The sequence below is a fragment of the Equus caballus genome, chromosome 6, assembly GCF_041296265.1.
Source record: "Equus caballus isolate H_3958 breed thoroughbred chromosome 6, TB-T2T, whole genome shotgun sequence".
Classification (NCBI taxonomy): domain Eukaryota; kingdom Metazoa; phylum Chordata; class Mammalia; order Perissodactyla; family Equidae; genus Equus; species Equus caballus.
In genome coordinates, this window is record NC_091689.1 from 61483272 (window position 1) to 61506095 (window position 22824).

Consider the following 22824-nt stretch of genomic DNA (forward strand, 5'->3'; position numbering starts at 1 on the left):
TCTCGCTCTGCCCTCACTATCTGCTCTCCCAGGGTGCTGGCTTGATGAAGACACCCCCACAACAGCTTAGCCACCTCTGTGTGAGGCTTTCTCATAGGCTATGAGGGAATTTTAAGAGTCAAGGTGTTCCTGCAGAGAGCCACCCTTCCCCCCTCTTTTCTCAGAGCTGCACCTGGTCCCACACCTTGGGTCACTGGCATTCAGGAGAGAGAGGCAATCTTCTTACCTCCTTCCACTTGCTCTGGGGGTCCAGCACCTCCACCTTCAGACATATGGCTGTCTGGGTCTCTCAGATGTCTTTTGTGTTGTGTGAATGTCCTCTGTTGGTCTATGAACGTCCTTCTTGTTGTATCTTAGGAGGGAGTGTCTAAGGGAAGAGCTTGCTCTGTCATGACGCTGACAACAATTGGATGGTTTTTTTTAGAGTCTCTTTTTTAAGTAATTTTATTGGGATTATAATGGTTTATAACATTGCATAATTTCGGGTGTACATTATTGTTTATCAGTTCCTGAATACACTTCATCATGCTCACCCCCAGTAGTCTAATTTTTATCCATAACCATACTTATGTGCCCCTTTGTCCCTTTTGCCCACCCACAACCCCCTTCCCCTCTGGTAACTACTAATCCGTTCTCTTTATCCAGGTGTTTGTTTATCTTCCACATATGAGTGAAATCATGCAGTATGTATTTCTCTGTCTGGCTTATTTCATTTAACATCATACCCTCAAGGTTTGGATAGGATTCTTATTGTTTGACCTGGAACCTTGAATCCTTGAAGACTAGGCTGGACAGAATATTTTTTTAATAGTTCACTAAAACTATATTGCCTTACATTTATACAACTCCAGACACTTACAAAGCACCTACAATTTTTTAAAATTTTTAAGTGAGAAAAGTAAGGTTTAAGGAATAAACTGGCTTGCCCAAGGACACAGAGAGTTGACAACAGTTGTTTATTCAAATATTCAAAAGTTATTTATTTACTGAATACCTGCAATTCTATTTTTTCGCAATTTTAAGATGTAAAATTTTTTCACATTTTGGCATCTCTGTAATCAGGGTGAGTCTTAGAGCTGTTGCCCACTAAGCACTGACTGCCCTTCAGCATCAAAACTTGCAGAGTGAATGTCATCATCCAAGAATAAAATCTCAAAGACAATCACACAGCAATCTTTTAAGAAATATTGCTTCACCAATGCTCTTGATGGCTCAATGATATTGTGTGGAAAATAGGGCATAGTGACAACTTTTCATTGAAAATTAATCTGAAGAGTTTGACTCTGAGTGAGAAGTTGTTTCAGGAATAGCTTAACCAATTTTATTTTGGTTACATTCTCAATTTTAGAGTGTACAGTAAGATATATGATAAATCTATGGTCTTTCTAAATAAATCTAAAAGAGGTCTTAAGTACATAGAAATAAAAAGTCTAAAGTGACAAGGCATTATCCCATAGCTTAAATGGTGGCGTTTTTTATTTCATACAGTAAAATGATGGTGTATCTTAAAATTGATGTCAATTTTAACTTTTTACTCATAAAATGATGGTGTATCTTACAATTGATGTCATCTTAGATTTGATGAGATATAGCATATTCCTGGCTCACCTCTGATGCTGGATATTCAGAAATGATAAAGTCTCTGAAGCTTAAATTCTAGAAGGATGCTCAAAAGAAACAAACAAGGAAAATATCAAGAGTGAGTGATAAGTGCTATGTAGAGAATTGGAATTAGGTGACGTGAAGAAAGTGACTTTAGATTATCAAGTTTCTCACCTCAAGGAGGTGACTTTAAGCTGAAGAAGTAATAATGCTAGACAGGTGGAAGAGCCAGGACTGGAAGAGGCTCCTGAATACCAGCACTCTTGCCAACAGACCTCGGCAGGCTGATGGTATAGTTATTGTACCAAACCTTATTTACAGTTTTTCATTTCACTCTAGTGGCATAATTCTTATTTCAAAGTGAATGTGGACTTTAAATCATACCACTCCTTCATCTGGTCATTTTAAATGGAAATATAACGATCTTAGATGGGTGGTATTTTATGCAACAAAACACATCCAAATTTTGATGCAGTAAGTGACATTGGGAGAATGAATCTTGAAAAGCCCTGTGAAATGCAGAAAATAAAAACAAGGAAGGAAGGAAAGAAGGAAGAAAGAGAGAGAGAAGGAAGGAAGGAATGAAGGAATGAAGGAACGAAGGAACAGAAATACTTAACGTTGGCAGCGCACTCGGCGTCCCTGGGATCTGTCTCTTGCTTCAACAGTGTTTGAACAGAACAGACCCCTGGGACTCCCCTTCTTCCAGCCTCCAACCACCCTCCAACGTCTTTTCCAGTCGCAGCCTTCGGACCGACTTCTCAACCATCCCCTCCCTCAGGCGAGACCAACCAACACTGTTTTTTGAGCTCGGCTCCTTATAGCCAATCAACCACGAGCTCCCAGATCAGTCAGAATTATTCTACCGAAGTGGAGGTCGCCATCCAGTGGAGGCTGCCTGGTTAGCCTGTATCTGTGGCCCTCCTCCGCCTACCTCTCTCTGGGCTTCTATTTCGACCGCAGCGATGTGGCTCTGGAGGGCGCGTGCCACTTTTCCCGCTAGTTTGCGGAGGAGAAGCGCAAGGGCACCAAGCATCTCTTGAAGATGCAAAACCAGCGCAGCAGCAGCATGCTCTCTCAGGACTCACAGAAGCCGTCCAAGGATGAGTGGGGTACAACCCTGGGGGCGATGAAAGCCGCCACTGTCCTCGAGAAGAGCCTGAACCAGGCCCTTTTGGATCTGTATGTCCTGGGTTCTGCCCATGCAGACCCCCCCATCTCTGTGACTTCTTGGAGAGCCACTTCCTAGACCAGGAGGTGAAACTTATCAAGTAGGTGGGCAACCACTGACCAACATCCAGGGGCTCGTTGGCCCCCAAGCTGGGCTGGGCGAATATCTCTTTGAAAGGCTCACCCTCAAGGATGACTAGGAGCTTCCAGAGTCCAGCGGCCTTTGAGGGGCCTCTCTGGCATCCCCCGGTGTCAGAGCTTCTGCCTGAGCCTCTCCCTGCAGCCGCTGGATAGCTTTTTAACCACCCTGGAGCCCTTGGCCAAGCCGTGGACCAAATGGAAATAATAAAGCTTTTTGCAGCCGGGGGGGGAAAAAAAAAAGAAAGAAAGAAATACTTAACGTCAACTTTCTTACTCATGAAAACTTTTGCCAAAGCTTTAAATAATTAGACAAAACCAATATCAGAATTGAAGAATATCAATTTGGAGTTTGGGCAAAGAGAGAATTAATCTCATTGGGTTTTTATTCTTTGCCTGATTGATTGCCGTTTAGATAACAGGTATTTTAAACCAGGATGTTTATAAAAGAATTAACTAAAAAGTTCTTGGCCAGCAACCTTAGTTTTAAAGTATCAGGTTGTGATTCCAAAAAGAAGCTTACAAAAGAAGTGATAAAATTTTAAAAGATCCTGAAACATTTGGATCAAAGAATAATAAAATGTTAATAAAAAAGACACACAAGGTAACTCATAGGATAGATTAAAATTCAGATAGCGTGACACGAAAATGGTTAACAAGCTGTTAGGGACGCATAAGCCCTAAGAGAATTAACCGCTTTTTAGCCTAAACAGTTTTATGCTTAAAAGTTTACCTTGGATCCTAAACAATAACATTTCAATTTTCTTTTTAAAAAAAGCAGAAATAAAAGTTTTCATTCATTTTACATGTAATAAATATTTACTGTGCCCTAATATACCAATCACTGTGCTGGTGGTGGTGGAACTCTTCTTAACATGCCAGGATCAGCTCAAGAAATATAAAAGCAACTATAAACAGGTTATTAATAGTTTAAGACCTAAAACCTGAGGGGTAAAGTGGTACCTATGTCCATTCCAATTGAGTATCAAAGAGAATTGGTCTTTAGTTGGGACCATTAAGTGGCAATCCCATAGCCTCCTGCCTCTGGAACATGACAAGAAATAAATATGAAAGCCTTTCTGGGAAATGCCCAAGGGGACAAATAGCAATCAAGCTGCTGAACCCAGCTGCTCCCCACCTCCTTCACCCATTACGAATTGATGTTTCAGCTTTTATTTCCACCATTATAACCACTTTGGTAAATGAGGTGTTTGTGCCAATGTGTGGAGGAAAACTTTACAGACCAATAAGCATTTCTAATATCTACACTGAGAGCCAATCGTGGCTGAGTAATTTATTTCAAAGTGAAGGATTAGGAGGCTGATCAATTTAAATTCTGAGGAGGCCCATCAAACATAACTGAGTCTGGCTAGACAAAAATAGAAATAATTTTTCCTCAATTTCAGAAAGTGAAAAAGAGACAGGCATGACATCTGTAAATAAAGCAGCTTCTCTAAGTAAGCCTAGCAAACACCACCCAAGGCAGACAAGAATAATTTAACTGGATTACTCTGCTATTTAAACATATGTGTGTATTTGTGTCTGGTAGGGCATGGAATAGTTACTTCCGTCCTTAGCCAAAAGTAATCCATCTTGTTCCCTCAACATGATTCTAGTAGTTTCTCTGAAAATCTTATCTGCGAGGATAAAATGCTGTGTGTGACTGACTGCAATGCAAAAGGAGAAAAACTTTTCTAACCATTATAGATTCTGGGTCATTCTTCATTCCAAGCTTCATCTGTCATCTTCTCTACAGATCTCATCAATTCCCTTAAACAATCTCAAATAAATAATTTCCTGTCAAGAAAACATTACTGCTAGGAATATCAAGTTTTCCAATTAACCATTTATAGTTAAAGCCAGCCCTGGTGGTTAGCAGTTAAGGTTTGGTGCTTTCACTACGTTGGCTGGGGTTTCTTTCCCGGTCAGGGACCCACACCACCCATCTGTTGGTTGTCATACTATGGCGGCTGCGTGTTGCTGTGATGTTGAAAGCTATGCCACTGGTATTCCAAATACCAGCAAGTTCACCCATGATGGATGAGTTTCAGTGGAGCTTCCAGACTAAGACAGACTAGGAAGAAGGCCCTGGCCACCCACTTCTGAAAAATTGGCCATGAAAACCCTATGGATAGCTGTGGAGCATTGTCTGATACAGCGCTGGAAGGTGAGAGGATGGTGCAAAAAGACCCAGCAGGGTTCCACTCTGTTGTACCCCAGGCCACCAGGAGTTGGCATTGACTGGACAGCACTGACAACAACTTAAAGTTACTTCAAAAATCATCACAATGAAAGTGCTACATTGACACACTGGAGGAGAATCTTCAAATACACAATATCTATTTTTACTCGTCCTTTTTACTAATTGATATCATTAAATTCCACAAGTAAGAGTTACAGCTATGAAACATAATAAAATGATTCTATCATTTAGCAATGAAAAATAAACCAACCTTATCAAAAATTCGGAATCATTTACAAGACACATTATCAAACTCAATAAGTGGATGTAGATTTAATTCAGTATTTTGGAAATGTTTCTCAATTGATATTAATTATTTCACAATAATTAACCGTTCAGAAATTGTATGATTTTATAATTAACAAAGAATTTTCAAATTCATTCTTTTCTTTTTCTTTTGAAATTCACAGGATGCTGTGAATTAGGGCACAGATTATTATTCCCATTTTCAAGTGAGGATGTTATGATAAATGGCTTTGCCAAAGCCAAGTTGTAATAAGCAGAAGATCTGGCATCTAAGGGCAGTTCTTCTGAGTCCTAATCCAGGATTATTTTCACTATTCTGCCCTCCTAATATCTGTAAAGTACATTCATTCATTCATCTCTGGGTGTCTGGTGCTTTGCTAGGAAGAGTGGCACAGTTCTGAGGAAAAAGTATTGTGAACCTAGAATTATATAATCCACCTACTACTTCGAGAGTGAAGGTGGAATACAAACAATTTGAGACAAAAATTTTTAGATACACACAGAACCTGCGTAAACTAACTTCTCATAAATATACTTGAGATACAAGAATGAATGAAAAGGAACCCAGCAGAAAGGAACGGTATGTAAAAAAGTAATAATAAGTAGACACCAGGAAAGCACATTGGTAATCTAAATTAGAATTTAAAAATATAAAACAACCACAATTTGTATATGTTTAGAAAGGTTAGAATTAAAAAATCATAGACAACATTAAGTCCTTGCTTATTTGGGAGAAGGATAGAGATACTCCAAGTTTAGACTTGTTAGAGAAAAAAATTATTAAGAAGGTAGATGTGGGGGCTGGCCCTGTGGCCAAATCGTTAAGTTCGTGTGCTCCACTTCGGCAGCCCAGGGTTTCGTCGGTTTGGATCCTGGGCACGGACATGGCACTGCTCATCAGGCCATGCTGAGGTGGCATCCCACATAGCACAACCAGAGGCACGAATAACTAGAATATACCACTATGTATGTATTATGCACCTAAAGTCATAGCCTCAAAATAAAAAAAGTAAAAATGCCAAAATCATAAAGACAAATTGACAATCACGTAATTACAGTACAAAGTTTTAATGCTATGTATCAGCTAGCTGTTGCTCCATAAAAATTACCCTCAAATTTTCCATCTTAAAATAATTGTCATTGATTATGATTCATGAATCTACTCATCAGTTAACTAGTTCAAGTGCAGGATAGGCACAGTTAGGATGACTTATCTTTGCTCCACAAAGTTTCTCATCTTCTAGAAGTCTAGCCATGGCTTGTCTGCATGGCATGGTAGAGATTCCAGAGAGAAGGCAGAAGCACACAATACGTCTGTGATCTAGGCTCAGAGCAGGTACATCATTACTTCTGCTGTATTCTCTTGGCCAATGCAAGACAGATGGCCAGCTCAAACTCAAGACATGGGAAAATGGATTTCACCTCTTGATGGGAGGAGTTGCAAAGTAACATTGTTAAATCCATGGTTACACAGAGGTCATTCTTTAGGGCCATCAATGTAATCAATATACCACATTCACCTCTCTTAGAAATTAATAGATCAAGGGGATAGAAATATTGGTAAGGATAGAGAAGATTTAATAATGTAATTAGCAAGCTTGGTTTTATAGCTACATGATGATGGATGATAGATGGATGACACAGAGATATATAACCTTGCAAGCAACAAATAAACAATGTATTTTTCTTTTCACAGGAAACAGTTAAATTGAACAGAAAAGCAACCAGCGAATTTTCAACAATTCCCAAAGAACTTGTCATTTACATCAAAATATTTCATCATGGTACAACTTAATTAGAAAACAATAAAGTGAAAAAACCCACACATTTGGAGACTAGAAATACACTTTTAAAATAATTTACTGACTAATGAAGAAATCATAATGGTAATTATAAATATTCAGACTTAAAAGATATAAAAACACTGCATAAAACTTGAGGGATGATAAAAGAACAATTTCAGGGGAATTTATAACTTTAGATATGCTTAGAAACTAAGAAAGACTGACAAGGAGCAAGCTAAGCATTCACCCCAGGAAGCTGATAAAGCCTAAAGGAAGTAGAAAGAAAAAACTAAATAATAAAATTGATTGCAATCATTCAGAGAATATTCTCCAACCACAAAGTAATTAGGCTAGTTTATGTGAAGTAAGAAAACTATAATATTATTTAAAGGTAGACTGTGATAAATTACAAATATATATTGAGCCAGCCCTGAAGGCCTAGTGGTTAAAGTTCAGTGCACTGTGTTTCTGGGGCTGGGGCTCAGTCCCTGGGCGTAGAACCACACCACCCATCTGTCAGTAGCCATGTGCTGGTGGTGGCTCACATAAAAGAACTAGAAGGACTTACAACTACAATATATGTCTATGTACTGAGGCTTTGGGGAGGAAAGAAAAAAAAAAAGAAGGAAGATTGGCAACAGATGTTAGCTCAGGGCAAATCTTTCTCAGAAAAAAAAAGTATACATTGAAAAGTCTAGAGCAAACCACCAAAACTTTTTGAAGAAGAGGCATAACTTATATGTCAATAGTGGGGATAACATGAATAACATGAAATTGGAAATACCTTGAGGGCATTATGCTAAGTGAGATAAGCCAGCCAGAGAAAGACAAATACTGTATGACATCCTTTATATGTGGAATCTAAAAAAATGAACTTTCACGGTATAGTAATAATGGAAAACAGTACTGTATTATAAACATCAAACTTACTGAGAGACTAGATCTTAATTATTCCCACCACAAAAAAGAAATGATAATTATGTGATGTGATAGCTACATAATAATGCTATGGTAGTAATCATGTTCAATATATAAATATATCAGATCAACATGTTGTACACCTTAAACTAACACAATGTTACATGTCAATTATAGTGATAAAATAAATAACCAAAAACAAAATTAAAAAATAAAAATCAGAGAGAATAGTGGTCACCAGGCGCTGGGGAGTGGTGGATTTGGAGAGATGTTGTTTAAGGGTAAAAACTTGCAAATAGTAGATAAAAATGTCCTGGAGATCAAACGCACAGCATAGTGATCATAGTCAACAATACTGTATTATAAACTACAAAGTTGCTAAGAGACCAGAACTTAATTGCTCTTACCACAAAAAATATATCTGGAAAATCCTTAAATATTTGGAAATTAAACAACATTCTTATAATTAACTCATTAGCCAAGGAGGAAGTTAAAAAGAAAATTATAAAATATTTTGAATTTAATGAAAATAAAAACAACATATCAAAATTTGGGGACCCTATTAAAGTAGCGTATAGAGAGTGTATACAGGAAAAGGTATCACATTAAACACTTATTTTAGAAAAGAAGAGAGGCCTCAAATCAATGATCTAAGCTTCTCTTTAAGAAACTAGAAAACCAAGAGCAAATTAAACCAAAAGCAAGTTTAAGGCAGGAAATCTAAACATAAAAGCAGAATCAAATAAAATTGAAAGCAGAAGAAAAAGACAATAAAGAAAAATCAATGAAATCAAAAGCTGGTTCTTTGAAAAGATCAATAAATGAGATGAACTTCTAGCCCAACTGATCAAGAAAGAAAGTGAGAAACCACAAATTACCAATATCAGGAATGAAAAAGGACACATCACTACACATCCCACAGATCTTAAAAAGATAATAAGGAAAGAGTATTAATAACATTATACCAATAAATTTGACAATTTAGAAAAAAAAGGACAAATTCCTTAGGCACAAACTACCAAGGTTTACACAAGAAGAAAAAGATAACCTGAATAGCCCCATACCTATTAATAAAATTAATTTATAGTTAAAGACATTCCAATGAAGAAAACTTAAGGCTCAGATGGTTTTACTGGCAAATTCTATCACACATTTATGGTGTAAAGAGCATCAACTATAGATAAACTCTTCTGGAAAACAGAAGAGTGGGGAATGTTTGGTTTAACATTTGGAAATCAGTAAGTGTAATTCACCATATCAACAAACTAAAGAAGAAAATTCATGTGATCATCTCAATAGATGGAAACTAAGCATTTGACAAAATTCAAAGTGCATCTTAGAAAAACCCACAGATAGGGGCTGGCCCCGTGGCCGAGCGGTTAAGTTTGCGCGCTCCGCTGCAGGCGGCCCAGTGTTCCGTTGGTTCGAATCCTGGGCGCGGACATGACACTGCTCATCAAACCACGCTGAGGCAGCGTCCCACATGCCACAACTAGAAGGACCCACAACAAAGAATATACAACTATGTACCGGGGGGCTTTGGGGAGAAAAAGGAAAAAATAAAATCTTTAACAAAAAAAAAAAAAAAAGAAAAACCCACAGATAACATCATACTTAATAGTGAAGACTGAATGCCTTCCCCCCAAGATCTGGAACAAGCCTAGGCTATCCACTCTTACCACTCTACATTATACTTAATAAGGCAATTACTAATAAGGCCAATTTAGTAAGGAATAAGAAAAATAAATAAAAGTAATTCAGATTGGAATGGAAGAAGTAAAATTGTCCCTATGCACAAACATGACAATGATTATCTACAGAAAAACCCCAAAGAATCACACCAATCAGCAACTAGAATCAATACATGGCTGTAGGATACAAAAGGAATGTAAAAGATCAATTATATTTGTAGACACTAAAAATAACTACTGGAAATTAAACAGTACCATTTATAACGGAAACAAAAAACAAGAAGTACTTAGGAATGAAGCCCCTCCCCAAATGTGCAAGATCTGTGTACTGAAAACTATAAAATATTGATGAAAGAAATCAAGCAAGACCTAAATAATCAGAGAGAAATGGCCTCTTCATGGACGGGAAGACTCAACATTAAGCTGCCAGTGCTCCCCAAACTGATCTAAAGGTTTGACACAACCTCAACAGAAAGAATACAGCAGGTTTTTTCATATAAAAATTAACATGTGATTCTAAAATTTATATGGAAAAAACAAAGGAACTAGAATTATCAAAAAAAACTTTTTAAGAAAGTTAACAAAGTTTTGTCTCACATTCCTTGATTTCCAGACTTACTATAAAGTTACAAGAATCAAGACAGTGTGATATTAGAAAAAGGATAGATACATAGAACACATGAGTCCAGAAATAGACCCATACATACATACGGGGTCAGTCAATTTTCAACAAAGATGTCAAGTCAATCCAACGTAGGAGTTAGTCTTTTCAACAAATTGCGCTGGAGCAATTGAACAGCCATATGGCCAAAAAAAAAAAGCCTTGACCCATACCTCACACCATACACAAAACATAATTTGAAATGATCATGCACCTAAACATAAAACCAAAAACTGTGGGGCCAGCCCAGTGGCTGACTGGTTAAGTTCACGTGCTCCACTTTGGCGGTCCAAGGTTTCACCGGTTCTGATCCTGGGCATGGACATGGCACTGCTCATCAGGCCATGCTGAGGTGGCATCCCACATGCCACAACTAGAAGGACCCACAACTAAAATACACAACTATGTACTGTGGGGATTTGGGGAGAAAATGCAAACAAACAAAAAACCAAAAAACTGTGAAATTTCTAGAAAATCTTACAGATGTTGAGTTAGGCAAAAATTTCTTAGACAAAACACAGAAAGCACAAACCACAAAAGAAAAAAAAAGAATTAGACTTCATCAAAATTAAAAGCTTCTGTTCCCCAAAGGACAATGTTTAAAGAATGAAAAATAAGCCACAGACTGAGAGAAAATGCTTGCAAAATACATATCTCATTTTAAAACATGCTATCTAGAATTTATAGGAAACTCTCACAACTCAATTGACAGTTGGGTTGAGCACTAGGAAATGAACTTGGCAGGCTTCCTTAAATGAAGTAGGCATGGAAGAAAGAAGTCTACCCACTGAAGAATCCTGGAAAGCTACGAACGAGTCTTGGCCAGTTTGTCGCCGTCACTGGGAAGACCAGCATCTTCCGTTTTGCTGTGTGGAATTCATTCCAACAGCGACACCATGTGGCAGTGAGAAGCATATGCAACAGCGTACCAAGGTGGTAACTCCAGCAGGTTGGGTGTGGAAGCTGAACTCAAAACTTTTGGGGACTACATTGAGTCCCTAGAGTTCTTGGAAAATTCTAGAAGTGGAGACGACCTCAAAGGCGGGAGAGTCTGGATTTCTGCTGATTAGTCTGGTGGGTGTTCAAAAAGTTAATTGGAAAAATAAGAGAGAGAGAACTGTGCTTGTACCCTGAGTTTGTGAAGCATTTCCTGTTACCATAAATAGCACAACTATATGGTAACTTTATATATCTCTACAGTTTAAATGTAAAAGAATTTGTATTAGTTTTCTATTGCTACCATAACAAATTATCACAAACTTAGTGGCTTAAACAAGTTTATTACCTTACAGTTCCACAGGTCAGGGGTCTCATAGGGGTCTCGCTAAAATCAAGCCATTGGCAGGGCTCTGTTCCTTTCTGGAGGCCCCAGGGGAGAATCCATTTCCTTGCCCATTTGAGTTGTTGGCAAAATTCAGTTTCTTGTGGTTGTAGAACTGAGAACCCGTTTTCCTACCTGGCTGTCAGCTGAGGGCCATTCCTAGTGTGCAGAAGCACCCACATTCCTGGGCTCGTAGCTCTCTTCTTCCTTCTTCAAAGGCAGCAATGGCAGTTTGAGTCCACCTCTCACAGAATCTCTGACCTACTCCTGTACTCCCTCCCTCACATTTAAGGATACACGTGATTGGTAGATTCTAGGACCCTCGCAGATAACCATGGATCTCCCCATCTCAAGGTCTCTCACTTTGACCACATATGCAGTTTCTCCTGTCATGTAAGGTAATACATTCCCAGGTTCTGGAGATGAGGCTGTGGACATCTTTGGGGGTCATTTTTCTGCTTACCACAGATACAGGTTTTTTTTTTTAATATTTAAAAATCTAATCTTAAAAACATCTTGACTTTCCTACTGAGGAAAAGCCACACTTTTACGACTGTATTTACTCAGCCATTCCTAATGTTTCCTTCGGCCTGGTACCTTACTCCCCTCCATTCATCCTATACTAGAGTTAACCTGGGGTCAATGATGGGCTTCCAATAAACCTCCTGAAGTAGTGTGCAAAATTTCACATGTATGCTTATTTTTCTGGGGAAAAGGTCCAGAGTTTAGATCAGATTCTCAAAGTACCCTATGAAAGATCTTCCCCTGGGGAAAAAAAAACTACTACAAAAGTGTTTGTAAATAAGTGTGTTGCTTTCACTCAACGTACATTTTCACGCACCCACGTTTCTATGCATCTCGTTCTATGAGACTGGGTGGTGTAGTGGAAAGAGTATATAAGCTTTGGCTCTCCTTCAGGTATCTGACTCAAGCGAGAAGTGGCTAAGTGGTGACGGCATTTATCTAATAAGAAATAATGAAGGGTACGAAGCTTGATGGGAGGCACCAGATGAGAGCAATTCAGGACATAAGTTTGATGAACCTTCAAGATAGCCCCAAAAGCAAGAGGACATCATCTTACCTAAGGAAAGCTAAGAAAGTCATGTTGTCCATAATAAAATTAAAAATTTGGACATGATACAAGCTACCATAGACTGCAAGGATGGACAACAACATAAGGGGAAATTCTGTCACACATGTAGCAGATTATCAACAGAAAAAGTCAACCCCACAGAACAGAAATTCAATTTCCAGAGAAAAGTGTGAACTCAAAAAAACTCTCTTTATTCGTAATAGGCAAAAATGTCATCCATCTGTGGATGCATCCAGAAACCATTATATTAAGTGAAAATTACCAAGCACAAGATCCCATTTACACAGAAAGGGAAGTGGGCTGACTGAAAAGGAAACAGGAGAACTCTCTTGGGGTGAGGGAAATAAATGTTCCTTATCTTGGTTACACGATTGAATCTATTTGTCAAAACTCCTTGAACTGTACACTTACAATAAATTAGTTTTACTGAATGTAAATTACACCTCATTAGATTTTTAATATGTAGGGATACATACTAGGTTATTAACATGGATTGGGAAGGATGTGATGGGGAAGAAGAGAAAGTCAGGCAAAAAGGTAAAAAATAAAACCATTCTATTTAAAAATTGTATGATCCCATTTATGCATTTATGAAAAATGATATCCGTACGCATAAAAAAGCTTGTCAGCTATCCAATTCTGCAACACTGCAAGCCAATATTTGCATCCTTGGCATGTTCAAGTTCAGTGGCAGAGCAGGAGATGAAAGCCAGATGGTAATGGATTATGGAAGAGGAGGAGGAGGAAGTGGGACAGGGAGCGTAGCAAATTCACAAAGTGTTGGTTAAATTGTGTAGTTTACCCTTTGGGGCAGCAATGAAGAATGAAAGAGATGTGAGGGATGCTGTAAATACTGCAAGTGGCCTCAGGATATTTCCAAGAGTAAGTCCCAGCCCGTGTGTTTAAAATGATCATGTTTCTGAGAGAATCCACACATAGGGGAACAGCAGCAGCTCTTGGGGCAACAGAGGGTGACACTGGTTTTTCTGGAAGAAGCCAGTCTTGACATGGGCTGATTGTGTTTCAAATGCAGCCCGCAGGAACAAATGGCCCGTGTGAGCAGACAGCCAGCAAGCCTGAGTGGTTAAAGAAACTCCAGCTTTTCTGGAAGTCAGCCTGGGCCACTGTTGAGTATACAACTGTTCGTACCAAAATGAAGATAGTGCCACCTGGCTAGTTTTAATTAGTAATAATGTATACGCACAGAATATGGCACAAAACACGTACTCAGTGAGTGATACAGTTATATAATTATTCCCCTGCCTAGATAGGACTCTGAAACATACTAGGCAATCACAAAATAGCTGTTGGATGGATGAATAGACGAACGGATGGATGGATGGACGGACGGATGAATAAAACTATGAACAAATAGTCAATTCCAGTGAACTATCTATTTTCCCTGGACAGAGCTTAAACATCCTTTCCTCTGGAAAGCTATCTTCATCCCAGGCTACAAGCATTTTCTCACTTAATAGTAGAGGTTTCAGAGCCAGATTGCCTGTGCTTGAATTTCCACTCGACTACTCCCTGTACCTTTGGGCAAATCGCATAAACTCTCTACTCAGCTTCCTCAACTATAAAATGGGGCTTTACAATAGTACCTATCTCACAGGGTTTCTGTACAGATTAAAAGGGTTAGCACAAAAATATATTTATTAGACTGCCTGGCACATAGTAAGCATTCAATAAACATTAGCAATTGTTCTAATACTATATACCACATTTTACAAATTATTTACTTGTGTAGCCATTGAAAATAAGCTCCATGAGAGCAGGAACTTAGGCATGTTCTGTTCACTGCCTATAACTGTGCCCTGGCATTCAATAAATGGTTGTTGAATGAATACCTACCTACCAAAATGCCACAATTACATATAAATATGTATCTTTTTTTTTTCCTCAAAATTAAGACAGGGCCTTGCAAACAGTAGCTACACCACAGACATTTGTTGACTGAAGGAATGAATGGAGATGAACAGATGGAAAGTGATTTCAGACTACAGAGAGTACCACATCGAGGAGGCAAAAAAGCGATTTAGGTACATTCCACTTCATCTTTATAAACTTTTTATTTAAAAAATAAAATTATAAACAAAATACAGAAAAATATTGACACCTGTGATAACAAGGAAATGACTCCTAATCTTTAGAGCAGTTTGTTATCGTGGAAGAGCAAAACCATGAGTTTTATAAAGAAATTTTATTGTGCAAAGGAGGAATGTACTTTTCAAGGTTCATTTATAACAGGTATTTGGCATTGACCAAAAAAGTATTTCTAAGTATACATTCATCATTTTGTAGCATATTTACATTCAAGTTACGTTTTCAAATTCTATGCCAAATACAGTCTAACTCACCTTCAAAAATCCCTAAGATATTACTAGAATTCTGCTTATTTGATGGGAGTGCAGTATGATTTTATTAGAAAATAATTTTATATTCCTACCAGATCACTTATATTTTAACTACTTCAACAAAATTCACTGACCTTTTCTTCCCAGCTGAAGTCAAGCCTCTTCTAGACAATGAAACACTAACTGAAGTTTGGCCAGTAACAAAGTTACACGGTAATTTTTTTCTTGCCTCCTTAGAGACATTATTAAAACTTTGAACAGAGGGACACTAGCTCTGATAAATTACTTTTCCGTTTACAGTAGTTAGGACATATTACAGATATAAACTGCAGAATTTTCACTTCTTTTGCTGAACCACTTTCCCTTCCAGTTGTTACCAAATTCCTCATCAAAAGAAAACACGTTTGAAAACCCACATACTCTTCTGAAAACTTTTCTCCATTTTCCCCACACATTCCTCAAATCAGATTATTTATTTATTAACAATTTGTGAATTTCTTGCTTGGTTTGTCTAAATTACACTAGGGTAGCTATCCTAATTTGCTGATAATCTTACCATTTCATCTTTTAAATTAGGATGTTATTAAAATCAACATAAATTACAAATAGCTTCCATCTTTGCTATGGTTCTCTGAGAAATTTATCTGACCTTATTGCAGGGTCGAGATTCCATGGGGCCTGACTGTCTAGGCTTGGCAAAGAAAACATCAAGATTCGAAAATTCTATGCCTCCAAGAGATTCCAGACAAATCAAATCCACCCATAATTCTTTCTTAATTATCTCCAATAAAGCTCATTTTTCTAGTAAGAAAATTAATGACAAAACCATGGAGACAGATGGATTTCATTTAGCTGAGCTCTTTCTCATTTTCTTCAGGTCGTAACTTCTCCTCCAGTACACGCTGGCTGGCAGTTGGCAGCGGGCTGCTGCGTTGACACCACTTCTAACTCAGATTCACGAGCAAAGACCACTGCATCACCACTTACGTTTATCAGACACTGTGCCTATAAGAACGACAGGACATGTTCCGTCACAAACTCAACAATATGCTTGTATTCTTCTGTTAGACTAGGTGCGGTCCTGTATAGCCGTAAAAGCACAGGCTTATAAGTCATTAGAGAAAAGATAGACAAACCAATAGAAACAATGAGCAAAGGATTAGAAGGTAATTCATAGGAAAGAAAACTCAAAAAACCATTAATACAGTTGTTTAATTTCGTAAAGGAATCTTTAACAATTTTAAGTAAGTTATTATGTTAACAAAACTGATAAAAGAAATGTATCCTAAAATTTAACCTAAGCAACACTCCTTTGCCCCCATTAACAGAATTATATTAATTAGAAATAAACAGTGTGGTCCCATCATGGCACTTGGAACTGGAGAGCATCACAGTCCAAACTAGAGAGCATCTAACTCTCCTCGTCAGCCATCACTGCACAGTCAAGCATGGCTTAACCACGGGCACACGTTCTGAGAAATGTTTTGTTAGGTGACTTCACCATTGTGCAAACATTACAGAGTGTACTGAAGAGGAACAAAATTTGCCACCCCAAAATGTGTCTCCTTAACATGAGGATTATTTTAGGCTGATTATTTTTAAGTAACAAAAGACTCACAAAGTTTTTCTTGTTACCTCCCCCTTAACTGCCTAAAAGAATTCAGATTAAAAAAAGTCTGTCTCAAGAAGTGAGCTATCACCTTAGCATACCAAGAACTAGATGGTACACAGGGAGGAACCTAGAGAAGCCTGTTTGTTGGGGCTCCCCTCTGTGTTCTTCTGTTTCTGTGTGGTCAAACACTTGTTTTCCAAAAGTCTGCTCCTTTTCATCTTCTGTGAATTGCCTTCCTTCCCTTTGAAGTCCTTGACTCTCCCCACTCCCAACATCTTTTGTCTTTAGAGAGGATGATATGTAAAGTGAGAGCTTCAGCCATTTTTGGAGAGTAACTCAGGTTTCCTGGGTTTCTCCCATGTACATATGTTATCAAACTTTTGTTGGTTTCCTCTTGTTAATCTGTCTCATGTCAATTTAATGCTTAGATGAGCCAGAAGAAACTAGAAGGGAAAAGGAAAATTTCTTCCTTTCCTACAGTACTTACACAAACTAGATGGTATAGCCTACTAAACACCTGGGCCTTATGGTACTAATCTTATGGGACCACTGTCACATACGTGGTCCGTCACTGCCCGAAAAGTTGTTGTGTGACGTATGACTGTATTCCAAAGACCCACCAAGAAGATGGTGGAAACAGTAACTTCCAGAGGCATTTAAGAATAATAACTAGTCACCTGGGATGTAAAAACAGCATCTGACCTATGTATGACCATGGTTATTAATAAATTCATTAACATGTTTTAAGAATCTAGAATCAAAGACCTCTGAAGAGTAATTCTCTTTTGGGAAGGAGGGTGGAGGTGGAAAGAGCACGGGAGAAATTCAAAGCCTCCCCCACCAGAGATTTTTAACTACATCTCACCTGGTTTTTATTTGGATTCTCCATGAAGACACACTGCTTCATTATGTAGGAGACAACAGCATTCCCTCCTAACGCAGCGACATGAGCTCGCACCATTGCAAACACTTCAGCAATGAAAGCATGGAGAAACCCACTGACTCCTCCCTCCTAAACAGTAATGCACAAGAAAATCAAACTATGCACATGTGCACATGAATGTAGATAACATGTCAAAGAATATGTATTAAAACAGCTTAAATGGTCTTAATATAATGGATGATAATTTTAATTTCCTTCATAACGGAGATTTGCTGAATGAATGAACAAACCAACCAAGCTTTACTGAGCAGGTATCTATGATACAGATTACTATCCTTACTCTACAGATGATGAAATTGAAGCTCAGAGAATCTGTAATACGCCCATGACTAGCTATGATCACAGAGCTAGTAAATAAACGGCAGGGGAAGAATTCAAATTGTTCCTCCATCTTCACCGTCTCCCTCTATCAAATTGTTCCCATCATCATTCAGATAAACTGATGGGAAATATAAACAATGAAACTTCTCTGTATCCACATCTGCCATTCTGAACCATGTTCCAGTCACATTTGGTTCACTGTTTTTCAGAGGGAGAAAATGATAGAGCTAAATTACATAAACTATCCTCATAGACATCTATCTATAATATAGTCCCTTACTGTTTATAAATGTAAACTTTTAAAAATTGCTATTTAAATATATCTCAGGCAAATAACTACTGAGAAAACAAAGCTGTTCTTTCAGGGCTATTTGAAACCTCGAATCAAACGTAAATAAATCTGTTTTATTTACCATACGATAAGGATGTGGAATTTCTAATAATAAATGGGTTTAAACCCAACATAATTCTTGTGATAATACTAGCTACTATATCAAATTTGATAAGTGTAATCTAGAATCATCCAGATTACTGAAAAAAATTGCGTGTTACTTTTAGTAAAAACTAACAATTTGAAACCTGTTTGGTTTTGTTACTAATATCTTCAATCAGAGAAAATTCACAAAAACAATGAAATAACATGTATAAAATTACCTCACGAAGAGAAGTGGTTTCCCGAATAAAAAACATGTTGATTATCCCAAGATATTTAGTTATTTTTGCTCCCGGAATGAAAGAAAGAGGTGTCATCTTAACCACCCCAACTGTAGAATTTGCACAAGGTGCGGCAGAACGATTCCGGAAATTTCCTTCACCCATTGGACTTGTTTTTTCAACTGTCACAGCTAAAATCAGAGAAAGAGAGAAAAGCCTCAAGATCAGACGTGGATAACTCAGTTACTCCCTAAGGTTTCCAAAGAAGTGGTGACAACATTCAGCTCTCTGTGAGGCTAAGCCATGTCACGAAAGAAAAGAAATGCTCATGCACCGCATGCAATTAAAAAGAGAGAAAGAAAAACAGAAGAGGAGATGCTGGTATGGAAGTCTTTTGGAAGAAAAATGGCATTCCTGCAAAAGAAAATGTTGATGCCGTGTAGCCACACACACAATGATCGTTACAAAGTGAAGACAAAGAAAAAGCGGTACAGCATTCAAAATTATCTGCTGGAGGAACAAATTATTACAAAGAGAGTGTGAAAGTTGTTACATTTCCCAGTGCAGTTTTTTCATCTTTTTCAGAAGACTTCATCATTGTCAACTTGTAGATAAACCTTATGTTAACTAGTTACAATAGGTTCCTTTCCCAAACCTTTTTGATCAAACTCATAATTTTAAAAACTTAACAAATGATCCTGGCTGTCTAAAAGTTGTTTATAAAATAACATAAATAATAATAGCTACTGCTTGTCAAAGAACTACTATAAGCCAGAATATATATATCTAATTCTTACAACAACGCAGCAACATAGGTATTATCATCCCCATTTTGCACATGAGGAAACTGAGGGGCAGAGAAGTTAAATAACTTGCCCAAGGTCACACAGCTGTTAAAATGGCACTTCTAGGATTCAAAACCAGATCTGGCTGGTTCCATATCCTGTGAGTCTTTCCTCTAAAACATAGCTCTTTCCCTTTTAATATACTGTAAACTCTTTCACTCAAATACGTTTACCTCAAAGTCTACCAAAACACATGGAGTATAAAGAACATATAAGTAATGATCCTGATTCTAGCCGTGAGATAAGAGTTAAGCACTTTCTCTCTGGAAATCTCTCGTTTTCTTAGCCTTCTGGTATCACTCTCAGGAAACTGACATGCCATATACTACATGTACCTTGGGTCCTGGAAGTCTCTTCAACAAGATAGCTCATAATTTCCTTCCATTAGAAGGACATAATATCTATTTATATACTTTTAAGAATACCTTCACAAAAAGTAAAATTTTAGAACACAATTCTACCGTTAAAATGAACAAATCTAAAGGCCCTTCAGTAACTTTTGCTAAGTGACCATTAGAGTCTGCAGCTTTCACACTCCAATACATGGCTGATTGGCAATGTTATTACTGGGAGTAAGGTCTAGCCTTCCCCACTGGAAAATCAGGGATACGCTTCTCAGATCATAACGTGGTAGAAACATCCGCCTACTTGTCTTAATTGATCCGCGCCTTATGGTCTGAGCTTTCAGTTTAATGAGCTCTATCCAGCTGCTGCATCTGTCTGCAAAGGAACTGTAATCAACTGACGTTGCTGAAAACACAGACAGAAAACAAAAGAAAAAACAAAGAAAAAATATGGATGACGTCTCTTACTCGTCATAACACTCCTTTTGATGATGTAATTTAACTGTAACTTAGAAAAAGAATGGTCCTTTTCAAGTCAGGTAAGAGAGATAGTAAAGAGTCAAGCTTTAGACACTGATTTGTCCAAAACCAGGTTCTCAGTTAGTGGCTGAGCGCTTTTGGTGATGTCACAGTGGTGTGCTCTCTGACAGGGAATCAAAGTGGGGTCTAATGGAAATAGTGAAAGGACCATACACTGTATTTTAACCAACTTTATTTCCCATTCTTTTTACTTTAGAATGTTTTAGCTGCTTATATTTCAGGACTTTAATTTACAATCCAAACTTTGTGAATAATTCCCTTCCCTAGTTTTACCCTAAAATCAAAAATAAAAATAATGCGAATCAAATGTGGAAGAACATATGAAAAAAAAAACCACCAGTTGACTTATCTTTTTTAAAATACCTTCTTTCTACCATCAGTAACAGGAAAGCCAAAGGGTCCTTTTTTTCAATGTTCTGTTTCCATGCCAGACTGGCACCAAAGCTTCTGATAATATGGAGATGGGGAGGTGGGGGGTGAGCCTCATAAGTTTTCCTTTTAAAAAGAACTTTTACTACTACTAAGCTGAAAAAATAAAGAGCTAAATTTTATTTTTAGAAACTTTGAAACTATTAAAATCCTAAAAAATTTGAATATTACTTTAATAAATATTTTTAAGACACATTCTAACTACAATAAAGCCACAGTTTGGTGTCTATTCCACTGTCCAGTGCATTTCTCCAATGTCTGTATGTTTATGCACCACCACACTAGAATTTCACACCTTTGGTGACTATTTGCTTAATGAGACAAACTCACCTCTCTGTGCAGCTGGTATACCTGAGTTAGAACTTGCACTCTCCAGGTGTTCTAATAAGACAATATGAACAACATTAGCTTGGATGCTAAGGACAAGCCAGTATCTCTTCTTTGCTGTTTGTTAATACTCTCTATAACCCAGATGAACAGACGGAAATCTTTACAGCTTCATTATAAAAGCAAACCAAACAGAAGTATTTAGGTTTCAAATGCAGTTTCTATCGAAATACAACAACTAGCTCGGTTAACAAATACCATGCCAAGGAAGACTACTTGTTACTCTAACACAAAGAGAGTTTCAGAAACTTTACAGACACGAGAAAATAAACACAGGAACAATTGTTAGTAGGATGAAAGCAGGATGTGGGAAAACTGAACAGAGAAAAGGGTCAATGTGTTGGGAAGAAAATCTGAAATGAAACACGGAAGGGCAATACTTGTGGGGAGAAGAGCCAGTGAGATTAAAAATTAGACAAGGCAATGACCTGTGTCTCAGAGATGAACACAAGCTGCTTACTAACTGTACCCTCCCCTCACCACCAACCTCTTCATTCAAGGACTTCACTACCAACAGCTCCCTCTGGTGGTATCAAGACTTTATGGAACTAAAAAGCAACTGCTCTCCACAGAAATAACCAGGAATCCCAACTAGAATCACTCCCTCTCCAGCAACCTCATCAAAGCAGCATCCAGAATTTTCCCTGTATTTTATATTTTTATTATAGATACCTGAGGTATTGTACAAATTTAAACAGTACTATAAAAAAATTTCATAATCTATTTCTAATGCTCAGGCTCTACCCACACAAGCATATTTGAATGTTTGTTTCAAAGAATTTTTTAACTGAAGGAATAGTTACCAAGTTAGAAACAACTCATAAAAAACACTGAGAATAACTTGAGTCAGCCAGTTTTCTAAAAAATTTATCAACTAAGTAAATATATATTTTTGTCTGCCTAATGTGTTGATCTTTCGGTAATAGTCTTAAATGAATAAAAATTATACTTTTCAAAAATAAAATTTGTACAGAACGTTTCTGCTACTTGGGTACAATGGAAGTATGTCCCACACCCCCTCCCCATTTTTATAAAGCAAGTGACCATAAGCCAACACTGGAGAGCGTACAATGGTTAATATTCCTCTTACATACACAGAGTTGTTGAATAAAAAGGGATCACTAGGTAGGGTCCATAAAATGTAAGGGTACCATGCTGTGGACATGCCCTGACCATCATGCCCTCACACTGTACATTTAGATGGGAGAGTCTTCCTAATTCAGGATCCTGAGGGGCACTGGAAGCCTAAAAGGAGATAGAACCTACAGGAAGAAGACCAAAAGAGAACCGACATTCCAAGGTTTACCAGATCTCTAGCAACCTCAGCACCGAAAGAGACCCAGTGCAGAAGCTGGGAGAGCAAATGGCCTACCCTAGGCTTACAAATCCCAGGAGGGTCCCAGGGCTCTCCTGAGCAGTATTAGGCTTGGTGAGTACAGACTTATAGAAAATACAGTCAGCATTAGGAATTCTGTAAAGATTTAAAAAATGCAGGGATAGAAGGGAAAAGCTAAAAAAAAAAGTGA

At 37.8% G+C, this 22824-nt stretch overlaps 1 protein-coding gene and 1 pseudogene across 50 annotated transcripts in view; one reads left to right on the forward strand and one right to left on the reverse strand.

The window, feature by feature from the left end:
- Nucleotides 1–1810: 1810 nt before the first annotated feature.
- Nucleotides 1811–2972, forward strand: LOC100068386 (ferritin light chain pseudogene; annotated as a pseudogene).
- Nucleotides 2973–14919: 11947 nt separating this feature from the next.
- C2CD5 (C2 calcium dependent domain containing 5) overlaps nt 14920–22824 on the reverse strand; it is an 88826-nt gene continuing 80921 nt past the window's right edge. For 18 of the 50 annotated variants that reach the window (XM_023643232.2, XM_023643228.2, XM_023643230.2 and 15 more), the window contains 5 exons: nt 21242–21292; nt 20247–20348; nt 18754–18944; nt 17701–17847; nt 14920–16228 (listed from right to left, as the gene is read on the reverse strand). In XM_023643232.2, the coding sequence (XP_023499000.1) occupies nt 16097–16228; nt 17701–17847; nt 18754–18944; nt 20247–20348; nt 21242–21292 (623 nt within the window). In that variant the 3' untranslated portion in view covers nt 14920–16096. The remainder of the gene's footprint in view (nt 16229–17700; nt 17848–18753; nt 18945–20246; nt 20349–21241; nt 21293–22824) is intronic. The other 32 variants (XM_070270064.1, XM_070270054.1, XM_070270057.1 and 29 more) reach the window with 4 other exon arrangements.